Genomic DNA, 27735 nt, shown 5'->3' with positions numbered 1-27735 from the left:
TTGACCCTCGTTGCTGTCCGGCCACTGCCAGATTTTGAGAATTTGCGCGGAACGGGATACTGGTTCCGCGGAGCGCAGGGAGACGTCGCAAGCGCCTCCCCTACCATGAATAATTAAGCAGAGGCTCCTGGGGCTCCGCCCCCACCCGTGTTGCGTGGCCACTTCCGGCAGCTCAATCGAGGCGGCGACGCCAGCGGACGGAGCAGAACGGTGAGCCAGTCACTGCGGCGCTACCTCGGTGGGGACCTTGGGTCGGTTCCTCATCCTTCTTCCCCTCTCCCTTTCGGGAGCTGCGTCTCCGTTCTTGTCAGTGGCTCGGACCCGTCGCCACGTATCCCCTGGGGGATTTCCCGCGGGCTCGGACCGAGCCGAGTGGGAGCGTGAAAGGGGACCGAGAAAGAAGCTTGGGAGCTGGGTCGCGTCCCGTCCCGTCCCGGCCTTTCGGCTGAGGGGCCTGGCGACAGGGCGCGGGGGGGGGAGTCACCTTTACGGGATCAGGCCCGAGATGGGGGAGGGGGCAGCCGCCGAGCCGCAGGGACGGGAGGCGACGGGGGATAGGCCGGCCCCGAGGAGGGAGGAAACGCGGTCTAGAAGGTCCCCGACTGGGGGCGGGGCGGGGCGGGAAAGGTGCGTAAAGGCGCTCCCCCGGGATGTGGGGCTGTATCTGGGCCGGGCCACAGAGGGCCTCAATCCGTGGAGCTCTCTATCCCCGAAGCGCGTTTTGCCCTTTTCCGCAGGGAGTGAGAGGCTCGGCCGAGGAAGAAACAAAAGGATATTTCGGGCGAGGAACGTTCCGCAGGAGGCGGGGGTAGCTGAAATTAAGGGGAAGGTGCCGGATTGAGGGTTTTGGTCGCTGTTTTTGAAAGGCTCTTTGCTTGACGCCCTGAGCTGGGCGGGGATGGAAGCCCCTGCTGGGGGTTTGGGATTTCCTGTATATCAGGATTAAATGCACCGTTGTAATTTAGCATTTTGGGGACCAGGCTGGAAACATTAGGATTGGAAGAATCCTTGTGCTAGATCTAGAATTGGAAGGAGCTTCTGAGGTCATAGGTTCACTTCCTCCGTTTAGAGGTGAGGAAACTGAGGCAGAGGCAGGTGGAAATGATGTTCAGGGTCGCTTAGGTAATAAATGACAGGCAGGATTTGAATTTATTCTCTCTGAGTAAAGAGTATGTGCTCCTCTCCACTACACCGAATGGCTTTCTTTTATCATCAAATATTTCCCTCTTTGGCCATGTTGGAAACCTGGTGACCAACTTGGTCTGTTAGAGGCCTATTTTGGCAAGATCAGGCTCATCATAAAGTTGGCTACGAAGTGACAAAATGTTAACTACAACTCAACACACTATTTTACTGAGTTATGTAGGGATAATTATCTGCATTGGTGGACAAAAATCACATCTTTGAAGTACAAAGTGTGGTTTTGCTATTATGCAGACCTCCTCCCTGCTTCCCTGAGGGTTTTAATGAATTCCTTTACTGTCTGCAAGATAAACACTTTTAGTTATTTGAATTATTTCCCCACTACCTTTTGCCACCTCTTTGTGTGGGAGGTGGGGGGAGGGGGTTAGATTATAAAGTACAATCTTTAGTATGGCATGTGAGAAATAATTGGTGTGTTCAAGGAATATAAAGTGAGCTTGACCTCATTGGCACACAATTTTAACTAATTGCCCAACATAGGCTGTTAAAGAACAGTTTGTCCTTTCTTCACACATTGCCAGTTTCTGCAATGCCATATAAATTGTTTCTAATGAATAGTCAGTTTGTTTAACAACATTCAACGCTATTCCATTAGTGTGGTGTGTTATGCAGATTTGTTATGGATAGATTAATGGAACTGTTAATTTGTTGAGGTCATGTGAACCTTTCTTCCCTTTTAATCTTTGTGGAAGGAGAATGGTATTTCCATGTAGATTGTAACATGACTCTAAATATGTATTCTGATATGTTGAAAAATGTATTTTTACACAAATTGTAGAATTTATTTTAAAGGGAAGAAGCACAGTAAGTTATTAAGTGTATGATAGAACTTTCTTGGGAAATAGATCTTTTTAAAATTTTACATATTTTATTTGAAAAGAAATAACTTTTTTTTCTATTTCCATAAATCATGACAATGTATTCAGTCTACAATTGCTAGAATAGTGAATGCTGTCTTCAGTGAATGTCTAGCCAGGCTTTTTTCCTCCTGAGGGCACTTTGTATTAAGTGACTTGTTCAGGGTCACACAGTTAGTCAAGTATCTGTGGCTGGATTTGAACTCGGGTCCTCTGAATATGGGGCAGGTAGCTGCCCCATATAGTCTTTCTAGTGGTGGAGGAACAGGAATCTTAAGGAGTAAAGCAGATCCTGTGTAAAATGTCAACCAAAGTCACATCTCAAATGACCAAAGTGAAAGTATTGTACTGAATTGTTCATTCACTTGCAGTGCCTGGGAAGGACAAGGACACAGCAGCACTGTGGAATTCATCCCTATTTCCCTAGTCACCATTACACCCTCAAGAAGGAAGGGTGGAGGTAAAGAGGTTAAAAACACTCCATTAAGACATAGGAAACCCAAATTCTGGTTCTCCTTTCACTTTAATGTGATTCTAGGAAAATCACTTAACTTTTGTAGGTCTTAGTTGACAAAGTTATAAAATTAAGTTTTCTTTGATATTTCCTCTCCTGCAGATTCAGGATCTGGAGGAAATGATTTCTTATGGTCCATCTTGACTCTAAAATTTAATGTTCTGTGATTCCTTCAGCAGTGTTATATGCAATAGATTTTTTTTATCTCTTCATAGTAGTTCTTTATATACTGAACATATATTTTAGTGGTTATTGTTTACCTTAGCTGTTTCACTGTAGAATTCAGCTACACATTCCACAAAGTTGCCAGTTTTCTTGCTCATAAGGTCCTAATAGTACTTTTAGTTGTCTTCAGGATAAATGGAAAACTTCTGTTTGGCAGTTATAGCTCTTCACAGTCTTACTCCATTCTATCTTTCTTGGCTTGTTACACATTATTACTTTTCAAGAACCATATTGCCTTACTGATTGTTTTTTGTATATAATATTGCATCTATGCTTTTGTATTAGATCATTCCTCCAATTCCAATGCCAGAAATATACTTAGTCTTGTATATCTATTAGATCTCTAACTTCCTTCAATGCTTAGTTCAAATGCTTTTTTTATAGATGCTCTCTTCTGAAGGAGGACTCCTTGTCCCTTGGCTGTTTACTTCATATCTTCTTTGTGCATATTTTACTTTAACTTAGATGAACACACGTTTCCTTCATAAAATATATACTTCTTGGAAGGTAAGGACTGTTTGGTTTTTTGTCCCTAGCACTTTACTAGCACAAAGTTGTTTTGTCCTTTGTTTTCAAAGAGGACCAATGACATAATGAGTGATGTCTTGACATGTGCATTTCATTAGGTTTAAGTGAGGCAGAGTTGTACCAAATCATCAACCTCACTCTCTTCCCGAGTCATCTAAGCCCTGGCAGGACAAAAGTCAAGATGAGTGTGGATATCCCAGGATGCAATGGATTACTTTGATCATGTCTGATCAAGGTCTAAGCAATCCATAATACCTGCTTCCCCTTCCATCATGGCCAGTGGAAAAAATTGTTCTAATCATTTCTCATCTCATTACACTGGGGAAAATCTTTACATGCTTGGGATAAATAGGCCCCAAACTATTAGTAAGTTGGAGGCTGTAGTTTAGTCCATCTGCTGATGTTTTACTTGAAGTTTGGGCTCTTACTCAAAACTTTTTTTTTTTAATTATTTGAAAATAAAAAACCCAGTTAACCCTAGTGAATATATTACCATCTTCCTCTAAAATAAGGAAAGACTTTTTATAAAATTAAATTTTCAATGCCATTTCCACTTCCAATCCCACTAGGTAGTTTTTAGCCCAACTATTTGGAAACTAATATCCAACTTCATTCTGAAACTCTTAAGTATTTGAGGCGAAACAACTAATTGGTTTAGAATTGAATCAATCAACAAATATTTATAAATTATCTACTAAGGGGTGCATGAAGTAAAAATCATGTCTTTTTAATGTCTTCATAATGAAAACTTTTTTTGAAGTTTGCTAAACATTAAATTATGAATTCCTTTTTTTGGTCCATCTGGGAATGAGTGGATATCCTTACCAAGACCTTAGAGAAAAACAATGTCACAGAGAATAAAATGTTGGATTTGGAATCAAAGAACCTAAGTTCATATGCTGCCTCTGTCCCTTATCATCTGTGTAACTTTGAGCAATAATTCATTGTCTCAGTTTCCTCTTTTGGAAAATGAGGGCTTTTGACTAGACCAGTTCTAATTACATGATCCTATAAAAGGCCTGTACCATGCAAAAGATTTTAAAAGTTTCCTTTGTTCCTTTGGTTTCTCGTCCTTTGATCTTGCTTGCTTTCTTCTTTCCTCTCCTAATCACATCCCCCATGGCATCAGGAAGGTGATGCCATGACATGCAAATGAATTGAATTTGAATGAGGGAGGGCTGTGCAAAGTCACTGGAGCCATCTGAGTCCAGTGATCAGATATAGATTAGGACGACTGGAGTGGCTTTGGATGAAGTGGGAGATCTTAGTCTTTAAGCTAAGGTCTTCAACAGGTTTCAGTTTGACTGAGGCCATACTTATTCAGTGATTAAAGTTAAGGAACAATGGAAATAAAGAATCTCATTCACCTACTTTTTTTTAATACTTTAAAAAATACACAAAAACACAAAAAAACATAAATAAATAAATGGATGAATCTGGGAGGGGAAGACCCGACCCTCAGGGTTTCTGGCCAAAATAGAAATGACTGTTATTTACTTTCAGTGTGAGTCAAATCAGGACCCAAACAGTGAGTTAATGGGGGCATTACTCACTTAGCTCAAGTTCTACTTTATTAGTCCTTCAACTGCTCTAGCTCAAAGTTCTCCTTCCCATTTATGAACTCCAATAACACTTTACTATTTATAGCAGTATTTTCCAAACTATGTTCCTTGGAAGCCGTGTTACACAAAACATGAACCAGGTTGCCAGAAAATGTCAATGCCAGTAATGTTTCTCTTCTAAAATATATGAAAATATTTCTGTGCCACATAGTGTGCGCACGCATCTATATACTTAATTTTGTCTTTCCTTATATCCCTAGGGCTTAGTACGATGCCTTGCACAGAATAAAAGCTTAATAAATCTTTGCTGCAAAAATTTCCAATTCCATTCCCCTTTATTCTGAGGGTAGTCCATACCTTTGAACTCCACAATTTGTATGTCCAAACCACAAAACTTCCAGGATCAAGTTAGGTTAAGAAACTGGTTGTTTTTGACCTTGTTGTGTATATGTAGCAGTGGGACTTTGGATCAGAAGGTGTGAATATTTTATTGCTTTTTAAAAAATATATATATATATATATATATATATATAATTCCAAATTATTTTTTTTAATAGCCTTTTATTTACAGGTTATATGCATGGGTAACTTTACAGCGTTAACAATTGCCAAACCTCTTGTTCCAATTTTTCACCTCTTACCCCCACCCCTCCCTAGATGGCAGGATGACCAGTAGATGTTAAATACATTAAAATATAAATTAGATACACAATAAGTATACATGACCAAAACATTAGTTTGCTGTATAAAAAGAATCAGACTCTGAAATATTGTACAATTAGCTTGTGAAGGAAATCAAAAATGCAGGTGAGCATAAATATAGGGATTGGGAATTCAATGCAATGGTTTTTAGTCATCTCCCAAAGTTCTTTCTCTGGGCGTAGTTGGTTCAGTTCATTACTGCTCCATTGGAAATGATTTGGTTGATCTCATTGCTGAGGATGGCCAGGTCCATCAGAACTGGTCATCATATAGTATTGTTGTTGAAGTATATAATGATCTCCTGGTCCTGCTCATTTCACTCAGCATCAGTTCGTGTAAGTCTCTCCAGGCCTTTCTGAAATCATCCTGTTGGTCATTTCTTACAGAACAGTAATATTCCATAATATTCATATACCACAATTTATTCAGCCATTCTCCAACTGATGGACATCCATTCAGTTTCCAGTTTCTAGCCACTACAAAAAGGGCTGCCACAAACATTCGTGCACATACAGGTCCCTTTCCCTTCTTTATAATCTCTTTGGGATATAATCCCAGTAGTAACACTGCTGGATCAAAGGGTATGCACAGTTTGATAACTTTTTGAGCATAGTTCCAAACTACTCTCCAAAATGGTTGGATTCGTTCACAACTCCACCAACAATGCATCAATGTCCCAGTTTTCCCATATCCCCTCCAACAATCATCATTATTTTTTCCTGTCATCTTAGCCAATCTGACAGGTGTATAGTGGTATCTTAGAGTTGTCTTAATTTGCATTTCTCTGATTAATAATGACTGGGAGCATCTTTTCATATGACTAGAAATAGTTTCAATTTCTTCATCTGAGAATTGTCTGTTCATATCCTTTGACCAATTTTCAATTGGAGAATGGCTTGATTTTTTATAAATTAGAGTTAATTCTCTATATATTTTGGAAATGAGGCCTTTATCAGAACCTTTGACTGTAAAAATATTTTCCCAGTTTATTGCTTCCCTTCTAATCTTGTCTGCATTAGTTTTGTTTGTACAAAAACTTTTCAGTTTGGTATAATCGAGATTTTCTATTTTGTGATCAGCAATGATCTCTAGTTCTACTTTGGTCATAAAGTCCTTCCCCTTCCACAGGTCTGAGAAGTAAACTATCCTGTGTTCCTCTAATTTATTAATAATTTCATTCTTTATGCCTAGATCATGAACCCATTTTGACCTTATCTTGGTGTATGGTGTTAAGTGTAGATCAGTGCCTAGTTTCTGCCATATTAGTTTCCAATTTTCCCAGCAATTTTTATCAAACAGTAAGTTCTTATCCCAAAAGCAGGGGTCTTTGGGTTTGTCAAAGACTAGGTTGCTATATTTGTTGACTGTTTTATCCCTTGAACCTAACCTATTCCACTGATCAACTAATCTATTCCTTAGCCAATACCACAAATTATTTTCTAAACAGTTATACTAAACAACTCTACTTGTGGTACATTACCATGTCTGACTTACACAGCTTCTTCAACATTGTTTCCAGTCAAGTGAAAGTCAAGTCAAATCAGCTAGCATTTGTTAAATGTTGGGGATACCAAGAATATAAAAAAAATAGTCCTTTCCACCTAGGAGCTCATGATCTAAAGGGAGAAAAGCATATAAACAAGACATACACTGGTTAAATTTGGGAATTCTCAGTTAAAAACTTGGAAAGGCTTTACGCAGAAAGTGAAGCTTTAGCAGAAGGAAATCAGTAAAGCTAGGAAGGAAGAGGAAATGACAGTATTTCCAGGCATAGGCCAGTGAAGATACTTGTAGGCTGAGATGATGGAGTATGTTGTTAAAGGAACAGCCTGGAGGCCAATGTTACTGGGTTGCAAAGGATGTAGAGGTGAGTAAGGTGTGAGGAGATTGGTACAATAGAAAAGGGGCCAGGTTGTAAAAGTCTTTAAAAAGCCAACAGGATTTGTGATTCTGTGAGTGATAGGGAGCTGCTGGAATAGACTGAATAGGAAGGATGATATATAGTCAGGCCTGTGTTTTAGGAAACTCATGAAGCTTAATAGGGGATGAAGTGGAGCAGGGAGAGAGACCTGAGACCAGGAGGTCAAGCTGCAGATATTGCTGTAGTCCAGGCCTGAGGTGAAGAAGACCTGCCCCAGATTGGTTAGAATATCCAGAGAGAGAAGAAGGTTATATGGGAGATATTACAAAGAACTTGGCAATAAATTGGAAGTAGAGTGAGAAAGTAGAAAATAGTAGCAAGGTTGTATATCTGAGGGGCTGGGAAGGTGCTCAACAGCAAGTGGGAATTTAAGAAAAAGAGAGGGCTAGGTGGAGAAAGAAAATGGATTCAATTTTGGACTGAATTGAGTTTTAAGAAATTTATAGGACATCCACCCTTTTCAAGATATTCTAATAGACAGGGAAAGATGTGAGAAAATCAATAGAGAAGTTAGGACTGCACAAGTACATCTGAAAATTATCTGCTTAAAGGTGATGGGATCACCAAGAGAAATAGTAGAGGAAGAAAAGAAAAGCCCCATCTCTGATATACATTTAGGTTGCTTCTCTCACATTGGGAGGACTATAAGGAAGGTCAGGTGATAGATGGATAAAATTTGTGACTTCTACTTAATCCAGATCTATGATTTGTGATTTAAAAAAAAAAATTAGCATTGCAATTGGTTGATGGCAGAAAGAAAAATGGAGAAACTGATTTATGGTTCTTGTTTTTATGGAAGTAAGATCTTGCTCCTGACTACTTAGCCTTGACTCAACTGCTGAGAAACTGTCCCTTGCACAGATGATCATGAGCTCATACAACGAACAAAAGTGCATTCATGGCCAGAATTTTAAATTTAACTCTCATGTGCCAGTTTCTAGATTCTGAAGTATGCTATAGATAATTGCAGCCAGATTAATATTCTCAGGACCTTTTGTTCAGTATTTCATACATTGTGGTCTCTGGCATCTATGAGATAGTCAGCAGTCAGAATAAGCCCTAACATAACTAAAGCAGAAATTAGAGACTATGAATATTGAATTCAGTATATCTATAAATACAGTTGATTTGCTGATTTTACAGAGCTTTTTTTCCTCCTTTATTACAAAGAAAGTTGTATTGAGTTAGGGGAACCAAGGAGGAAAATGAATGTGATCCAAAAACAAAATAATCACTAAAAACAGATGGAAAAAAAAACCTAACTTTCCTAACTCTGATAAATCTGCTTTTCAACAAATCACATCCTCCCTTTGGTATTGTTTCCTTGATCATTACCCATTCCTTTTTGCCTATCTTTCAGTCTTCCATCATGTTTGTTTGTTTGTTTGTTTTTAGCATTATGGCTAAGACATAAAGTGCTTATTTAATTAGGTCTGTACTGATCAGCCATCAGCAGGCCTATATTTAATATTTTATTAACCTTTTTCTGTGCTTTTGAAAAGAGAAAACACTTTTTTCACAGTTACTGGTAAAAGTTAGCTACTAGTCAAAAATATTAGGTGTTCTGAACTGTGAAATAATTGAGTTATGGCGCTAGTCATAGTGATTTCACCTCCACACTTCTGAGTCTTTAAGACTCTTTTTGATATACTTTAATTAATTTAAGTGGGTTTTGTTGTATTATACTTTTTTCTTTTCTCTTAGAATGTAAGTTCAAGGAACAATTTTTAGTTCAATATATGATTTACTACATGAATGGTAATTTGATAAAAAGAACAGGAGACTGGAAGCTAAGAAATCCAAAGTCTAAAAAGACTGTGCCCATTTATGTGACAGTTTCTAACATTTGTTACAGTCTCTTTCACAATTCTGTAAGAGAAATGAGTGTTAGTCCTGGCTCCACCTCTAATTAGGTGGACACTGAAGAGAAGAGAGAATAAATAGCAACATAGTTTTATGTCTCTTTATTTGCTCTCTGATTTTTTTTTGTTCTTACTGCATTTTCTCGTAATATTAATATCTTCAATGCATTGAATCTCTAAAATTAATGATGTCTATGATATATAGGTTTGTTTTTACTATGTTGTTATAAGCTTTGTATAGTTAATTCCTGTCTAAAGTAATCAATTGAAGGGAACTATATTTTTGAGAAATTTTATTATTTTCAGAAAAAATCATTGTTAAGGCCACAGATGCTGTTTCTGATTCCAGTGATCTTATTCAAGTGATGGAGGATGCTGTTTACTTTTTTTTTTTTTTAAAGCTTTCCATTGTATTTTCTAGAATACTATAGAATAATAACATAGGACAGATTTAAAAGAAAATCTTGAGATGTAATATGTTCATGCAAACTTATCAATTATATATAATACATCCATTTTCTCTCAGATTACATAAAACAAATTCAGTTATTTAGACACTAAATTTTTATGTACTTTTCCATTGACAGAGTAGTAGTTTTTCTGAGATACATCTTAGCTGGCCTTGGAATCAGAAAAACTGGATTTATATTATGAGTGTGCTTTATTCTGTGACCATGAAAGGGTCATTTAAACTCTCAAAGTCTTGGACTCTGGATATAGAAAGGCAAAAATCAAAATAGCCAGTAATCAAGCATTTATTAAGCATGTATTATGCTCCGGGCATTGTGTTAAATGCTGGGGATACCAAAACAGTCCTGTCTCTTCAGCTCCGTAGTCTTATGGGGGAAACAACATGCAACTTTGTACAAATAGGATGGTAATTTGATGGAAACTGGCAGCTAAGAAATCCAAGTTCTGAAAAGACTGTGCCCATTTATGTGACTCTTGAACATTTGCCCCAATGTCTTTCATAATCTTGTGAGAGGAGAGAGTATTAGTCTTGCTATCACCTTGGTCAAGTTACTAAATCTCTCTGGGTCTCAGTTTCCCCATTTGTAATCTTAAGGAGGCTTCTTGTATAAGGTAGGACTTCAGCCAAGACTTGAAGGAAGCCAGGAAGCAGAGATAAGGAAGAGATCATTCCAGGCTTAGGGGCCAGCCAGTGAAAAGTGTTTTGGAGTCTAGAAATGAAGGGTCTTAGGAACCGCCTGGAGGATTGCAGAGTATGTGGAGGTGAGTAAAACATAAGAGGATTGGAAAGGTTCTGAAAAGCCTTCTCCCTCTCCTACTCTCCTCCCCCCCCCCCGCCCCCCCAGATAGTAAGCAATCCAATATAGGTAAATAAATATACAATCATATTAAACATATTTCCACATTAATCATGTTGTGAAAGAAGAATCAGAAAAGGGAAAAACCATGAGTGAAAACTATGGATTCCAAAAATGCACATTTAACAGAATTGTCAGTCTTCATAAGTAGAGGAATTTTCCATCCACAAGTGCCCCATCATTGAAATGACTCATCCAGACTAAAACAAAGAAGTCTCCAGTGCTCCCCATATTCTAATAAATGCTTATTAAATTGTAGTGCCTGCTGTGTATAAGGTACCAAGGGACACAGAGACAAAAACAAAGTACTTCTTTCCCGCAAGGATCTTAAATTGTATAGGAGAAGCTTACAGTATGTACACAAGCAAGTCATTTCAAAGTAGCATGAAGTAATTAAGAGGTAGTGAAAGATGCAGGTCCAGAAACCTGGACCTAAAATCAGGAAGACTGAAATTCAAATTTGGTCTCAGATATTAGCTGTACCACCTTGGGCCAGTCATATAATCTCTGCCTGCCTTAGTTTCCTCATTTATAAAATGGGTTTAATAATACCACCTACCTTCCAGTATTTTTGTGAGGATAAATGAGGTATTTATACATTGCAAACCTTGAAGTTCTATAGAGAAAATGAGTGCCAGTAACTGGAAGTAGAGAGGAAGGAGAGGGCAGGAAGGGCCTCCTGTAGATGTCGCCTGGCAGTGTTTTGAAGGAAGTTAGGCATTTGTTAGGCAAAGATGAGAGAATGCATTCCGGACAGAAGGCATCACTTGTGCAAACACTGGGGCCAGAGTGAATGCTGGACATGGAGAGCAGCTAGTAAGTCAGTTTTATGAGAACAGAATTAGAAAGGTGGGAACCAGATGGTGGAAGGTTTGAAATCTAGAAGGGCAATTTGCTCAAGAAAGAAATTATGAGTGGACGCTTTTGAGTGCAAGAAGGTATTAAATAGAAGAATATTTTTTAAAGATACTGTTTCCATTTTAAAAGGTAAGAATTCTGCTATAAATATGCGTTACCAAATTTCAGTTAGATGAATTAAAGTGGATTTCATGTTTTCATGTAGTTACTATGGTGATAGGTGCTATGTACAGAGGACTATTGTGATCTAACCTGCAGAGATTTCCCCTACAATTTCCTTTTACATTGTCCACCAAGACCTGTTGAATCTGGCAGCTCTACCCTTCCAGACATTCAGTAGTGGTGTCCAGTCCCTTCTTTTTCAGACTAGTGTTAATCTCCATCCCTTCAGTACTATTTTAGTCAATAAAGGGCTTTAGCCAAATAAAGTCAGGACTCGGTGAAGAACAGATCTTGTCTTTGTCTCTGAATAACCCGGGAGTAAAGAAAGGTGAGTTTGTATATGGCATAGTAGCAGTTTCTTAATCTAATGGGAGTACCAACCATTCATTTTTGGGAGTCATATTGTGAGGAAGCTTAACATATTCTTGCAGAGATGCTCTTGTTCAAAATACTCTGAAATTCCTTCCGCTGCATGCTTATATATGTGTTTCTTATGTATGTCTGGTAAAATTCCACATATCCTCAATCATGTCAGTGATACAAGTAGATTTAAAAAAAAAAACACACACAACTTGATTATTTCACCAACTAGTAATCTTGTTATAGATTCAGATTGAAAAATCAAATGGGAACTTTGCAATCTTTTCCCCCCACTTAATCGTTTATTTTTTCCAATTACATGTAAAGGTAATTTTCAACATTCACTTTTATAAGATTTGAATTCCAATTTTTTTCCCTCATTTCCCCCCAAGATAACAAGCAATCTGATATAGGTTATAAACATACAATCATATTAAAAAAAACATTTCCACATCAATCATGCTATGAAAGAAGAATCACAACAAAAGGGGAAAACTACAAGAATGGAAAATCAGTTTTTAAAAAAGTGAAAATAGTATGTCTTTATGTGCTTTCCAACTCCATAATTCTTTTTCTGGGTGTGAATAGCATTTTCCATCATGAATCTTTATGTCAAGACTTGTCAAACTTATCAAACAGTGTTGCTGTTACTGTGTATAATGTACTCCTGGTTGTGCTCATTTCATTCAGCATCGTTTCACATAAGTCCAGATTTTTCTGAAATCTGCCTGGAGCTTTGCACTCTTTATACTCTTTCCCCATAGGTATGATTAGCTTCTGCAATTTTAGGCAGTAATTACATAGCAGAAACAGTACAGATCACTCATTAATCATTTTCTAAGCACCTGCTGTATTTCTCAACTGCTTCTCCTTTCCCCTTCAACCAAAACATGTAACATTATCTCTCAGAATGAGCTACAGGTTAAAAATTATCATGAGACTGAATATAACCTATATTTGTGCTGTATATCTCCCTAGCTCATAACTATATTTTATCTAGATGATGTCATTTTTCACCTGTTGTTTGATCTGAAAATGTTCTTATGTAATTCTGCTTGTATTTTGACTCTTAAGAGTAAGAAATATATAATTTTTATTCTCTATATTCTTCCCTATAGCAGCTAATAATCCTTCATTGCTGCATACTGTCTTGTTCTACAGCTAAAGTATTTTTGATTGGGTTTCTCTGTAGCAAAAAAAATTTGATTTTCTTCGTTTGCATACTATTTGCCCACTCCAGATTGCATTTCAATCCTGCACTGTTCCCGCCTCCTTTGTCATGTCATCTATCTCTTAGGTTGTCACCTTGTCCCAAGCCTTCCTCTTTCTTACCAAATATCCAGTTTTTGGAAAAAGCAAAACAAAAGATATATCCACCTTCTCCTAAGCATGAGGCTTTAATTGATTTTTTTCGTTTTGTGGCAGCAGATTTTGGCATATGAATTGTGTGGGTTGATAGAATCACTTGCCTTTTAAAAATACATTTTGTCTCTTAGTGCATAAACTTCTATGAAGACATGAGTCTTACACGTCTTCAGTGCAATATTGACATTTAATAAAATGTTAAGAGTAATAAGCAACAGTGATAAAAATATGTACTGTGTACATCACTTCTTGCTGGAAGATTCTCATCCCTATTCATAAGTATCTTTACCTACCTTATAAAGTACAGTGCAATAGATGTTCTCTGAGGTTCTTTGCAATGATTAGTGTTTTGGGGTTTATATATATATATATAAAATGCCAGTTTGTTTCTTAATGTTTTTTAAATAGCTTTTTATTTACAAGATATATGCATGGGTAATTTTTCAGCATTGACCCTTATGAAACCTTGTGTTCCAACTTTTTCCCTTCTTCCTCCCACCCCCTCTCCTAGATGGCAGGTAGACCAATACATATTAAATATGTTAAAGTATATGTTAAATACAATATATGTATTCATATCCATACAGTTGTTTTGCTGCACAAGAAAAATCAGACTTAGAAATAAGGTAAAAATAACCTGAGAAGAAATCAAAAATGCAAGCGGACAAAAACAGAGGGAGTGGAATTGCTATGTTGTGATTCATACTCATTTCCCATAGTTCTTTCCCTGGGTGTAAACAATGGTTTTTTAAAATAGTCTATTGAATACATCTTTGCTATATTTGGGGATGTAAAAAGCTGCTTTTCTTTAGGAGATTTGTAGTTTTTTGATGTTGGAGTTTCCCCTATTGTTGCAGATTAGAGCGTTTCTGTATTCCCTCATCTTATGCAACTTTTGTTGCCATATAAAGGACATCATATGAGAGACAAGCAATTAATCATGCAATATCAGGGGATCCAGAGGAAGCCTACCAGTATCACTTGTGAGGATTCATTGGAGGACATGGATAAAAGTTGGATGGTATGAAAGAACATAGGATTTATAAATTTGCTTCAGTTGGTTTGTGCCATTTGTGCCAGTTGTTTAGTTAATCATGCAGTACCCTGTGAAAATTATTTTCTATCATTTTGATAACAAAAATCAGAAGCGAAGTTCATGAAAATAAAATCAGAAAGAAAAATCTTCTGAATAAGATTGTTTTCTGTCATGGGAAAGGGTCTGTGTCACAGTTACAAAGAAGTTAAGATGCTGTGTTTTGAAACATTTAGGAGCTGAATGAGCTAAAACAGTAAAATAAGGACCTTGTTAGAAGGAAGGTGGCTCACAATCTAATCCAGGTCCTGCTGCTCACTCCCTGTATGGGACTTGAGTGCAGGAGTGGGGCCTTTCAGATCATTGACTTAGAGCTAAAAGGAATCTACCTTCCCAGTCATATATTCCATTCTAACCTCTTCAGTTTACATGTGAGGAAATTGAGATTCAAAAAAAGCTTAAATGAATTTCTTCAATCAGGCTTTGACCCAGGAGTTTGTGCTTCCTCAGTAAGATGGGCACTCGCCAATTAAATCAGACCTTTGGAAGAATTAATTGAAATGAAAGCTATACTTTTCCTTCTAACCAGGACTTACGTAAAACTGGTATTTTTGGAGCATGCATGTATTTTTCAAAAAAAGTTACCATTTTAAAGGTCAGAGCCTATATTAAGGCTCCACTTGTTTTCAGACCAATATGGGAAATATTTAAAATAAGTCATAGAATACAAAGATCATGTTGATAAGATTATTTAGATGTTTGGCACAATAGTTTAAAGATCTAACAATAAACCAAGATAAAGGTCTGTTCCCATGCTAGTGCTGCTATGAATGACAAGTGTTTGCTCTGTGCCAAGCACTGTGAAGCTTGAGAATTCCTGTCTCATACATTTGCTGCTAATAAACCTGTGAGTGTGGCTAGAGTTCTCTGGACCTCAGTTTCCTTGTTGTAAAATAGTGTTGAAGGAAGGGTCTTTTCCAGCTCTAAAGTTATATTGTTAAGAAAACCAATGTGATTCCTTACCAACTCAGGTTCTATTCTGTGAAGGACTAGACTTGATCTTAGGCCTTGTTCAGTTATATTCTATGTAGTTTGTACTCTAATGGAGGAGGGGGGGCAGCCTAACTGGTAAACAAGGTCATAGATATCATCTACAAAAGAACATCAAGTGTAAGGCTATTGTTGTTCTTGGGGTATGAGAGAATTTTCTACTGAATTTCAGGAATTGTCCTCTGACATTGGTATTCTTCAGCTTCTCTGTTTTATCGTTGGATTTCAAGTCTTTTCCCTTAAATTATTGACATTTTCTAGCCTTTTTACCTTTAGACCATAGGGACTGGATTAGTTTCATTGCTAAAGGAAACTTAACAAGTTGGGAAACTACTACTACTACTACTACTAATGTAGGTCACTTTGCATTTTTAGCCTTAGAGATTTTCCAGAATGATAAAAAAGAGGTTATTGTTTAATGTCAAACAGCTGTTATGTGTCAGGTGTATAGAGTAACATTTATTAAATACCTACAGTTTGCCAGGCACTATGCTAAATGCTAGGGAAACAAAAAGAGGCAAATGACAGTCCCTGCCCTCAAGGAGCTCATAATCTAATGGGAAAGACAATAGGCAAATAAATATGTAAAAAAGCAAACTATATACAGGATAAGTAGGAAATAATTAAAAGAGAGAAAAACAGACATAGTACTTTTAATATTTCCTAGCCACTTAACATTTAGAAAGATCGTCATATGGGATGTACTTCATTTTATTAATTAACATGACAAGGAAGAGATTAATAAACATGGCAAGAAAGACCAGACCATCATGGGTACTTGTTTTATCCCACCTGAACTAAGATTTATGCCATGTTCCTTTATTAAACAAAATATATTTTTATTTGGAAATTGGGGAGGCAGCATTTGAACAAGGCAAAGTACTTCTCTCTGCTCACAACATTCCCAAATCTGGATCTCCATCCTGAATTTCATGGCATTCCATATATATGTGTGTGTGTTTATATATATATGTATATATAAATGTGTATGTAAATATGTAACTGTGTGTATGTATATTTTATATTCTCCTCCCCCTTCATTTTCTTTTTTTCTTTTTTTTCCAACTGTCTCCTGGATACCTACCTGGATGTCTTCCTCACATCAAATTCACCATGTTTTAAAACTCAACTCATAAGCTTACCTCTTTCACAAATCCTTCCTCTCATATTCCCATCACTATACCGTCTTTCACACCGGCTCTTCAGGAATCATCTCTCTTGCCTTCAGCAGTCATTTGCCAAATTGGGATTTTGTTTCCACCATGTTTCTTAAACCTTTTCACACCTATTGCTGCTATCCAAGACCAGACTCTCATTACCTCGCAATATTCCAGTTAAAGCCATATTATCTCCCACCTGATAAATTTCCACAGTAGTCACATGTTCATCTTGTCTGTAGACCTTCCCTATTACAAGCAATTTTATTCTTCCAACAGTACTCCTTTGTCTTCTAAATGTAAGCTCTTTAGCTTCATTCAAGACCATCTGCAGTTTTTCTCCATGGTACTTTCCCAGCCTTATTTTACCTTACTCCTTTGTTACACACATTAGATTTCCTTTGCATATTTAGAAACTGCTATTTCTCAACTATTGCTCATGTTCATCCCCTATGTCTGGAATGGAATCTCCCCCCTCATTTAATCTTATTGAAAATCCTTCCCTTCCAAAAGGCCCAGTTCAGAGTTAGAAGGAACCTTAGAAGCCTTCACTTTACAGATGAAGAATTTGAAACCTTTGTTGGATCAATAAATGAAGACCACATAATTTTTTTCCTACTCATATGTACCAGTTTTACTATTCAGTTATATTACTATATCATTTTATTTAGCCATTGGACATGTAGGTTATTTCCAGCCTTTTGCTAAAAAAAAAAAAAAAAAAAAAAAAGCCATGAATATTTTTATACCTGTATATCTTTTTCATGATACCTTTAGTATCAACTCTGAGCAATGGAATCTTTGATCAAAGGATATAATTTTGTGTGTCTGTTGCTTTTCATAATATTTACACCAGGCTATCCTCTGAAGCCCCACCCTAAATGGATTCCCCCTCTCTCCCTTTGGGGCTATTTTTGCCAGTTTTCTTGGATATATAAAATAGTTCCTTAATGTTGTCTAGATTTTGATTGGGAATTACAACATATTTTCATATGACTATTGATATTTCTTATAAAAATTTTGTTTTCTCTTGCCCTTTGATTATTGCTACAGGAAAGTAATATGTTGTTTTTTTTTTTTTTTTTTTTTTTTTTTTTTACTATTTAATATTTCTATACATCCTTTTGGAGATATGTATCAATTTCTTAAGAATTCTAGGTCAATTGAATGGGACTCTTTTCAACATCAAGATGATTCAGGCCAGTTCCAATGGTCTTGTGATGAAGAGAGCCATCTGCACCCAGAGAGAGGACTGTGGGGACTTCTTGTTCTGCTATAATTAGTGCAAATATTTTCTCCATAATTTTCGACTTTAGAGACAGTGGATCTTGTGCATAATTATCTTTCTCTTATCAGAAACATTTTGTTGCTAGAAATTACTTCTGTTTAACATATATCCAGTTTTATCCAATTTTTATACCTTAATTACAGTCATTTTGTATTCTTTTTAAACTAGAAAGTCACTTTCCATTTAGCAGTTACTATGTACTTTGTCCTGTGATAGGTACTGAAGATATGAGCAAATGTCCTTGAGAAGTTTATAATCTAAAGAGTATTGGGATAGAACATCAAAAATAACTACAATATGGGAGAGATTAACTTGCTAGCATAACTATCAAGTTATTTCATCACTTGATAGGATAACAAAAAGATTCATGGAGGACGCATTAACTATGCTAGGTCGTAAAAAAAGGATTTCAGTAGGTGAAAATGTTTGGGATGAGACTTTTTTTAAGCATAAGGAGATGGTCAAATTAAACAAGCCTTTATTAAATGTTTGCCATATATCACAGACACTATGCAAAAAACCTCATTAGCTTTCCCTGAATGTTTCCCTGCAGGACCAGAGGGGTAAAAGAAAGCTTGAAGAGTTTCACTAAGCCAAAATGTCATCTGAATTGGAGACACCATCAGAGGGAGTGGATGAATCTGAAAAAAGAGGCTATGAAGAACCCGAATGGAAAAACCATGCAAAGTGAGTGATTTAAATACATCAAAATGACAAACTTCTACTTTTCCTCACCAGATTCAGGTTCTTTTCTTTTTTTAAGTTTTTATTTTGATATGGACAAATCTTGTGTTACACTGTTGAATTCCCTTTACAGAAAGAATACAGAACCCACAGCATAAAAGAATTGCAATGCAATTAAAACTCTGATGTTTATGCAGAGCTTTAGCCTTTTCTTTTCTAAAATGTTTTCACACTCTCCTTAGGACAATAAGTAGATAACAGCAGTAGTAATGAGACTTTATAACTTTTTTTTTTTAATCCAGTGATTTTATATAAGAAAGAATAATAGGAGAAAATACATTTAACTTTCTCTTTCTTTATGCTTCTACTCCACTTGATATCTGTAGGGCAACACAAGTCCTTTTGCCCTCTTCTGAGAATTTATGTAGTTTTCCGTACGGTGCCAAACTCTTTGTCTAAAAGACTTTAAGCTCAAAGATGGTGCTGGTGCTGAAAGGAAGGTTGGCAGCCAAGCCAATGTCCTATCTGCAGAGTTCTTGTTTTATGTCTCCGAGTGACTCCTAGTAAAAATAATCACTCATGATTTGGGCTGGTGAAGAGCTATTCCTGTGTACAAACCAAGGGACAAGAGTAAGCATAAAAGGTAGCTCAGGATAACTCCTGGAGTTGTTTGGGGCGCCATTTGTTTTCTTGTTAGCCCTTGCATATCTATTTTTTCTCTCAACTATATTTTTTCTTTGACAAACTGAGTATTCTCAGCATAGTTATGAGACTCCTTGGTCCCATCTGTCTCACAGTGACTATGTTCTCCCAAGATAATAGTCTTTCTTTTTAAAAAATATTTATTATTAGGGCAACTAGGTGGCACAGTGGATAGAGCACCAGCCCTGAAGTCAGGAGGACCTGAGTTCAAATCTGGCCCCAGACATTTAACACTTCCTAGCTGTGTGACTCTCAGCAAGTCACTTAACCAGAAATCCCTCAGGAAAAAAAAGAATTATTTTTTAATTAAAACTTTTTATTTTCAATGCATATGTATGGATAATTTCTCAACATAGATCTTTGAAAAACCTTGTGTTCCAAATTTTTCCCCCTTTTCCCTACCTCCTCCCCTAGATGGCATAAGTAGTCCAATATATTTTAAACTTTTTTTTTAAACAAATATTTTAAACATATTTTTTCTCACTTTTATCTACTGACTGGATTGTCAAGTGATTACTTAACTTTGTTTCATATTACAGATTGGCCTCCATCTTGTTTTAGCTTTTGTAGGATTTTTTTGGAGACCTGATACTAGAGATAGTGTCACCAGCCAACTCTTTATACATTTGTTAAGGCTCTAGTAGGTACAGGTGGAGACTTGCCCTTTAGTTTATATGCAAAAAGTGCTGGTGTTTGCACCATGAGGCCTTCATCACTTTAACACTGAAGGTTGGCCCTGTGGCAGGATTCAGGGGCAACTATTATCTTGGAAGTTCTGTTCCCTTGTGAAGTTAGTAAGTGATTCATGCCAGAGAATAGTTTTTTTGGTGTTTGAGTAAATGTAGCAGCAAAGTATCTTTCACCTATGTGGTTTACATACTCAGAAAGGGAAGGGTTGGCATGAGTGGGGAGGGCCATTTGTTATCACACTGTCCCACTTGGCCAGATCTTTGCTTCTTTTGTTTTATAGCATGGCCTGAAAATTTCTCTGTCTCATAAACAGGTTCCTTAAGGAATTGGGTTTTAGAAAGCTGCTTGTATAATCTGGGATTTGCTCTGAGAGCTCTCATTTTCACCAAGCTGTCCCTGGCTTTTCACCAGACCTAGAAAAAGAGCATGCTTTTCATCTAGAAATAGGTGCTTGGGCTTTGAAATGTGAACCTCTTATTTGAAGTTGCTTCTTCTTTCCTCCAGACTCAACTGCTACTTCTTGTGCCTGCTTACCCTTACTAGGCAGTTATCCTGTGGTGAGAACTCCTAGCTTTTGTGTCCAGCCAGATGCTCAGTCTAGGCCTGGTGAGCCAGTCCTAGCTCTTCGTGTGTCTCTCAGTGAATTGACTTGCTGAGATTTGGACTTCTGTTATGTATGTTATGGTTAGGCTGTGCCAGTTTTACCAGCAAGCACAGTGCAAAGTATTTACTGAATGGCTGAGTCTGATAATGTCCCCTTAGAGCACCTTGTGAAAAGCTCTGAGCAGAAGAGCTTGAGCTCAAATACGGTTTGCTTCCCTGCAGCCTCAGCAAATCCTACTTCTGGCTCTTTCCTCTCTCCACAGACAAACAGATCTTTCTGAGCTTCTAAAGGATGGGACCAAGGAGTCTCATGACCGTGCTGAGAATACCCAGTTTGTCAAAGATTTCTTGAAAGGCCATATCAAGAAGGATCTCTTCAAGGTCTGTACCCTCCACAAAATTATGATGGTGCCTGATGTGATCTAAAGAGCTTTAGAAGACAGTTTGGCTCTGCTAAGGGTGGAGAACAATGGTAGTGGTACAACACTATTATTGTGGGATGGAATTCTGAATCTCTCCAGGAAAATTCTCCAGAGGCTTCCAGAGAAGGCTGAGGCAACTGGGGCTGCATATAATCAAAAAGTCTGAGTTAACAAAAATTAATCTTATGCAAATATTAGTCTCAAGCAAAAATATTTGCATGGAAAAGAATTGACTATATAAATTTTTTAATATGAGCTTCCTAAGCATATTTCAAATGATTTCATTTCTAAAAATTTGATTTACACAATATGATTGTCCAGGAAACATTGTTATATAAAGTGATCTACACAGATGCTTGTTTACCCTTCTTATTCTGTTTTTAAAGCAGTGACTCTTTGGAGATGACCTGGTCACCTAGGGGTGGCCACATAGGGGAGGGACAGGGTCAGTTTCAGAGTCTCCAGATTATGCCTTAACTCTTGATTTTCCCAGTCAGGTTCTTTTGAAGGCCAAGCTTCTAACAGAGGTTCTACAGAAACAGCCAACGAGAATTTTGTCAATACCCGTAGTCAGTGTCTGTTGTATAACTGATAGAAATGTAGGTGGCTGCAGCTCTAAGCCAGAGAGCCCAGATCTGACAGCTTGTTTCATGTCTGAAGAACACTTTGGGGAATTGTGCTTAAGTTTTCCATTTGATGCTAAACAGCCATCAGCAGTCACTCTTGATGTAAGTTGGTAGTGAGCTAACTCCTGACTCTGCAAATGCTCACATTCACACCTCTCTCTCTTACCCTGTCCACAACAGCTAGCTACCACTGCACTTTATTTCACATACTCGGCTCTGGAAGAAGAGATGGACCGCAACAAGAGTCACCCAGCCTTTGCTCCCTTGTATTTCCCTACGGAGCTACACCGTAAAGAAGCACTGACCAAGGACATGGAGTATTTCTTTGGTGAGGATTGGCGGGAGAAAGTGAAGTGTTCGGAGGCTACTCAGCACTATGTAGACCGCATCCATTATGTGGGGCAGCACGAGCCTGAGCTCCTTGTGGCCCATGCCTACACCCGGTACATGGGGGACCTCTCTGGGGGCCAGGTACTGAAGAAGGTGGCCCAGCGGATGCTGAAGCTGCCAAGCACAGGAGAAGGGACCCAGTTTTACCTGTTTGAGAATATAGACAATGCCCAGCAGTTCAAGCAGTTTTATCGGGCCAGGATGAATGCCCTGGACCTGGATCTGAAGATCAAGGAGAAAATCGTCGAGGAGGCTAACAAGGCCTTTGAGTACAACATGCAGGTACCCATGGAGGGATAAAGGGGACAGGTGGGATTGGCTAGATAGGAAAGTAGTAAGTAGGAAAGTATTTGGCAAATGAGGGGGTTGAGCCTTATTAGGGCAGGTGGAGGGGGAGAATAGAATGAATGGTTTGACCAGAGGTGACAAATGAAATTGGTCATCACCTTTTAACTTGAGGACCCAGACTTGAGACTTTTATCAAAAACTTTGCAGGTCATAGCCTTTTGCTTCCAATTTGAAAGTATTTCAGAAAATACTATGATTTTCACTATACAGGATTGAAAATGCTATGGTTTTTCACTGTCTAGATATGTACAGTAGAAGTTACTTTGCAGGCTTTGTATGTGAGAGGTCAATTGCAAGAAAGCTGTGTCTTGTTGCTATTTTACCTCTAAGAAAAGGGTATAACTATCCTGCTTCAAACTTTTAACTTGTTTTAACTTATTGGTGTAGAGAACTCTCTATGGTGTAGAGAATTATCAATGCAAATCTGCAACTGTTCTGCAAGTTATAGTCTGAGAGAATTCCCTGGGGCACTGATGTTTTAAGTGCGTTGTTCAGGATCTCCTAACCAGTATGTCAGAGATGGGATTGAACCAGGTCCCCCTGACTTCAAAGCTGGCTCTAAACCCTATGCTATGCTTTTTAGCTACTCAATTCTTAATCCATCCTTATATTGGAATTAGACTTTCCTGGTTATGTTGTGAAAACAATTTTATCAGGCTATTTATGGTACACTTGTCCCCTTGGGGTATTTTGATCAGTGAGAGAATCAATGAATTAGGAAGCAGCAAGAAAAGCTGCCCCAGCAGATCTGAGGTCAGTCTTCATCCTACAAGGAAGGGGTTAAAGACTAGAATAGAAACTGGTTCAGCTAGCAACAACTTGTTTATATAGAGAGTGTTACCCTGAATGTTTGTGTTAAATTCAGCAGAAAGTTGCTTCTTTTAATAAGTTCCTCAGAGTTGAGGCTTCTCAGTTCGGTCCTGTCTCTAAACCTTGATCTAATCATGGATGGCACTTGTCATCTCAGCCCCCAATATAGACTAATGAGGGAACTGTCAAGTGAGGGCTTAGTTGATACTCTGCTCCTCCAGATTTTCAATGAATTGGATAAGGCTGGTTCTTTGCTGGCCAAAGAATCCCAGGATGGAGAGCTCCCAATACATGATGGGAAAGGAGATGTCCGCAAGTGCCCGTACTATGCTGCTCAACAAGGTAAAGGTGGGTCTCATCCTTCTCCGACAACTTCAGATAGGGTTGGTCATCTTGGCCCTCTAATCCCATGGTGTCTCCTGTTGGCATTGCCCCTACAGGTGCCCATGAGGGTAGTGCTTGCCCCTTCAAAAATGTCATGGTCGTATTGAGGCAGCCCAACCTTCAACTCGTCCTCGCTGCTGTTGTGGCCCTGGCTTCTGGACTGATGGCTTGGTACTTCATGTGAAGGAGCAACCCAGGACCCTGGTACCCTCCAGGAATGATCTCACTCAATTTACCCCTACCCTAATCCTGCTGACTAAACCACCTCCTCAGGTGACTTTTTTTTTTTTTTTTTTTTGGTTAAAAAAAGCTGGGTTTGAGAAAACAAGCAACCAATAAAACCAGACACTAAAGTTAACACCCAATGGATTGCTCTCTGCAATATGATTTTGTAATCCAAATATTAAGGGGGGTGGGGATGGTTTAGAGTCATGGATCCTCCTCAGCAATATAAACTCAGAGGAAGACGCAAACCCAGAACTTAGTGATACAGCTTAAATCCAAAACCGTCTATGCAGTGGAGCAATTTCCCTCAGCCTCTTGGAATGAGCCCTTAAGGGCTCTACCTTGTACTTAAAGAGTTCTCTTCTTTCCTCTCATCTCTCATCACTCAGGTTTGTGTTGATCACTTTCAGTGAATGAGATGCTTCATTCAAAACAATGGTTAACATGTAGGGTTGGAAAGAGGGAGAGAGAAAAAGAATAAAGCTGCTATATTGTGTCCACCACACCAAAGGCAGGGGGACAAATAGCCCTGGGAGGAAAATGGCCTGTGTTTCTGGACTTGGGAACCAGGCTTCTACCCTAGACTTTGAGGAAGTTTCATTTTGACTACTTCCTTCAGCAGACCAATCCTTACTGTCTCTTATGGACAGAACCACAGAAGCAAAGAGTTAGGCTTCTCATGTAACCAACGTAAATGCTAAAGCATCCAATAAAATTTATACTTCAAACTTTGTCTCTTCTTTTGCAATGTACAAAAACTCAAGCATTGTGACTTCCATACAATTTAGGGGGGGGTGGGAGGGTGAGGTGTGGTATTCAGCACACACAAGAGGACCCTCTTGCTATAAATTTCCCATGTTCTACACATACAGCAGTGTAGATCACAGAATATTAGAACTAAAAGATTTTTAGATTATCTAATCCAGTTTCCTAATTTTCAGAGAGATGAAGCTATTTGACTTGTATAGCAAGTGGCAGGATCTAAACTTAGGTGATCTAAATCTAGACCCTTCTCCTAGTCAGAAGGGTGTCACACACCAGCCACATTCCCAAGCATAGCTGGACCAGATTAAAAGGTAAATGGGAATTTAACAAAATACAATAAATTCTAGTCTTCTAAGTAAATAAGCAGCCCGCAGGGAACACTGCATTCAGTTTAGTGACATTTCTTTTTGAGTCTAACACTTACATCATACTGGAAGTTAGCACAAAAAGTGATTAGCACAGGATAAGAAAAAAAAAAGTTGACTATTTGACTACAGAGTGTAGAAATTGCCCTTATGTTATTACCTCATCAGTTTCCTTCTGCTCTGAGAAGACAATAATTGTAACACAATTCCATTCATTACCACCTCTTCCTAGAACAGGCATATGAAGAAGTCAGAATAAGACTGCTTACAACTTGGGATGAGCTCCACCTATGATTTCATCAGGAGTTCCTTGTGAAGAACTTTTACCAACCCAAATCAGCAGCTTTTCTGCTGCTTTCTCTATAGGGTAAGAAGAGATTAACTATTATATTAGCTTGCCAACTTTAGTGTTTTGTTTTCAGAATCTCCAAATGGTGAAGTTGGGGAATACTCTTATCAACACAACACAGGTCTTGCCCCAGTTTCTGGCTTTTCCAATATTGCCACTAATATTCCTACCATTTTCTCAAGACCAGAGGGAAAGGGCTTCATCATAACTTTGTCTCTGGCCTAAAATTGTGAGGAAAGACACAACATTGAAAGGATAAGGGTAGTCATATATCCACTGAGTCAAAAGTAGGACTTAAATAAAAACTGTTTCCAAGACTATCCCTTAGGCCAAGCTATTTTTTTTAAGGCTGTTATCTAGAACTCCAAATCTCCTGCTGTAGCTGTAGACCAAACAGATTTTGGATATTTCAGAACACAAAGCTGCTCCCATGCCAAAATAAAAATACACACATAGAGTAAAAGAAGCCCAAGGGACAGGGAAAGGTGGGCAGATGAGCCAATTTAATATAAGACTTGAGAACAAACAGGTTCACATTAAATAGGATGACATGCATTTGAATTGCAAAAAACCAGATAAGGGGTACAGTAGCAGCAGTGATGCTTTATGATGCAGCTCCCAAGTCTTACATTCAATAACAGGGCTCAATCAGCCATCAGCTCTGCCTCATTATCCATTGTCACCTCTTCATTCTCTACCTAAATCAAATAACACGATTTCTCCAACCGAAGCTTCAAACACAATGGACAGTAAAAGGTTTAGTGCAAAAATAGTGTTCCCCAACATGGTTTAAAAGAAATAAAATCTTTGCAAGTAATTCACACAAAGCCTGTTGTGCATGCGCCATCTAGTGGCCAGTCTACAAACTTCCATGTCTGGGAAACGAGAATAGTGTACAATTTAGATAGCAATGACCATTCTGGCCTCTTCCCAGTCTCTCCTTCCACCACAGGCAGGCAACTGAGACACAGAAAAAGGCTGAAATGCTGAATTCCAAGTACAATAAGGAAAAAAGTCCAAAAGGAACAAGCTGAGTCCTCCAATTCAACTCCACCCTCATTCGTGGGGGGAGAGGAGGGGTTTAGCAAGGCTCTGTGAGTACAATGTTGGGTCTGTGCAAAGGGGGGAGTATGGAAATGAGCCAGTAGTATCTGTTAAAAGTTGGGACATAATCAATTTTGCTTGTTACATTTTCTAAATTGGCACCCAACCCTGTACCAAAATGATGTCATGCTTGTGCAGAGCTCTCCGAGGTCTAAGTCTCAATGCTCACTCTCTTTACTAATCAGCACTTAGTCCTAGCAGAACTTCTACATGTTTTAAGTTGTGATACCTGAGAATTTCTAGTGCCAGTGATTTCAACTCTCTTTCTATTATATAGAAGTCCAGTCCTTTATGATGCATGTAGCTCCTACCAGAATTTGCATGATCCTAGCTGCTTTAATCTATCTTTTAGGAACTTGGAGTTCTCTGGTATAATTAGAAACAAAGGATGGCCCTTTAAACCCACTTCTTTTCCTGTGTGTTTTCAGTGGCTATTAATGACCACCTTTCCCCCCAATTTCTCTACTCTTTAAGCAAGGGCTCCCTTTTACCTTTTAATACCACCACGCTCAACATCCCATGTCTGGCTAGTTGCAGTCATGAACTCCACCTTGCACTATTCTGTCATGTGGAAAAGTATCAGAACAGACATGCAATAGCATCAGGGCAAACTGACTGATAATAGAAGGTAATTATCACTGTAGAAGGCAAATGGATAGATAGGTTAGTAGGAAGAGGAATTTCCATCCCAGAGGCCCCATGAAACAAACTACTGTTTCAGGATGCAGGTTTTCTCTGATTCCCAAGAAAGGAAATGTGAAAGAATTAATACCTAATAATAACAAAGGTGAGATCTGGAAACTTTCAATGGGGAGTCCTCTATTAGGGGACAGTTAGTTCACTCTTGAAATCCTCATTACATATACTAAGTAAAATATCAATATCCAAAATAACATGCTTGTCACTTCCCACCCCCCACCCCACTGACACTAAACTTTCAATCTGCCAAACCCTAAATCAGAAGAGATACAAATATCCCTGGGCTGGACAGACCACAGAGGGCAGGAGTTCCCTGCTTCCAACCTAAGGAGGAAAAAGGGAGAAGCTACTGCCGAGCAGGAAAACAAAGCACAGGGTATAGGACTGACAAGCAAAAAGGAGAGATGGTAATCCCGGGTCCCAGCTCCCGGGTGGTTTCCGTTAGCACAGGCGCTTATACGTGTAGATGTAGGCTTTGCAGTTGGGACAGCTGTGTGTCACATCTTTGAAGTCATCAATCAGGCAGGGGATCAAGCAGCAGCCCAGGTCACATCTGAAGCAGAAGGACAAGAGAAGTTAATCTTGAGGACCAAG

At 38.4% G+C, this 27735-nt stretch overlaps 2 protein-coding genes across 9 annotated transcripts in view; one reads left to right on the top strand and one right to left on the bottom strand.

Moving 5' to 3' along the window:
• HMOX2 (heme oxygenase 2) lies at positions 1 to 24583 on the top strand. 8 transcript variants are annotated; one of them, XM_012543009.3, is made up of 6 exons: positions 1 to 210; positions 18529 to 18662; positions 20918 to 21035; positions 21883 to 22374; positions 23472 to 23592; positions 23691 to 24583. In XM_012543009.3, the coding sequence occupies exons 2-6, from the start codon at positions 18574 to 18576 to the stop codon at positions 23816 to 23818; spliced, it is 948 nt and encodes a 315-aa protein (XP_012398463.2). In that variant the 5' UTR covers positions 1 to 210; positions 18529 to 18573; the 3' UTR covers positions 23819 to 24583. The 8 variants fall into 8 exon arrangements, with proteins under 8 accessions (XP_012398463.2, XP_012398459.2, XP_012398461.2 ...); XM_012543005.3 differs by having other exon boundaries at positions 23472 to 23598; XM_012543007.3 differs by having other exon boundaries at positions 169 to 251; positions 23472 to 23598.
• The window catches only part of CDIP1 (cell death inducing p53 target 1), a 53142-nt gene continuing 49319 nt past the window's right edge, over positions 23913 to 27735 (bottom strand). Inside the window, exon 6 of the mRNA XM_031945291.1 lies at positions 23913 to 27694. Coding sequence (XP_031801151.1) covers positions 27583 to 27694 — 112 coding nt within the window. The 3' untranslated portion in view covers positions 23913 to 27582. The remainder of the gene's footprint in view (positions 27695 to 27735) is intronic.

This window comes from Sarcophilus harrisii, chromosome 1 (genome assembly GCF_902635505.1).
Source record: "Sarcophilus harrisii chromosome 1, mSarHar1.11, whole genome shotgun sequence".
NCBI classification, from domain to species: domain Eukaryota; kingdom Metazoa; phylum Chordata; class Mammalia; order Dasyuromorphia; family Dasyuridae; genus Sarcophilus; species Sarcophilus harrisii.
This window is presented reverse-complemented; position numbering and strand designations above follow the sequence as displayed.

Excerpts from the sequence above, each read along its gene's own strand:
- HMOX2 (XM_012543005.3), top strand. The coding sequence starts at position 18,574 with ATGTCATCTGAATTGGAGACACCATCAGAGGGAGTGGATGAATCTGAA. Across the intron at positions 18,663-20,917 it reads GAATGGAAAAACCATGCAAA|ACAAACAGATCTTTCTGAGC; the intron begins GTGAGTGATTTA and ends CTCTCTCCACAG. Across the intron at positions 23,599-23,690 it reads TGCTGCTCAACAAGGTAAAG|GTGCCCATGAGGGTAGTGCT; the intron begins GTGGGTCTCATC and ends TTGCCCCTACAG.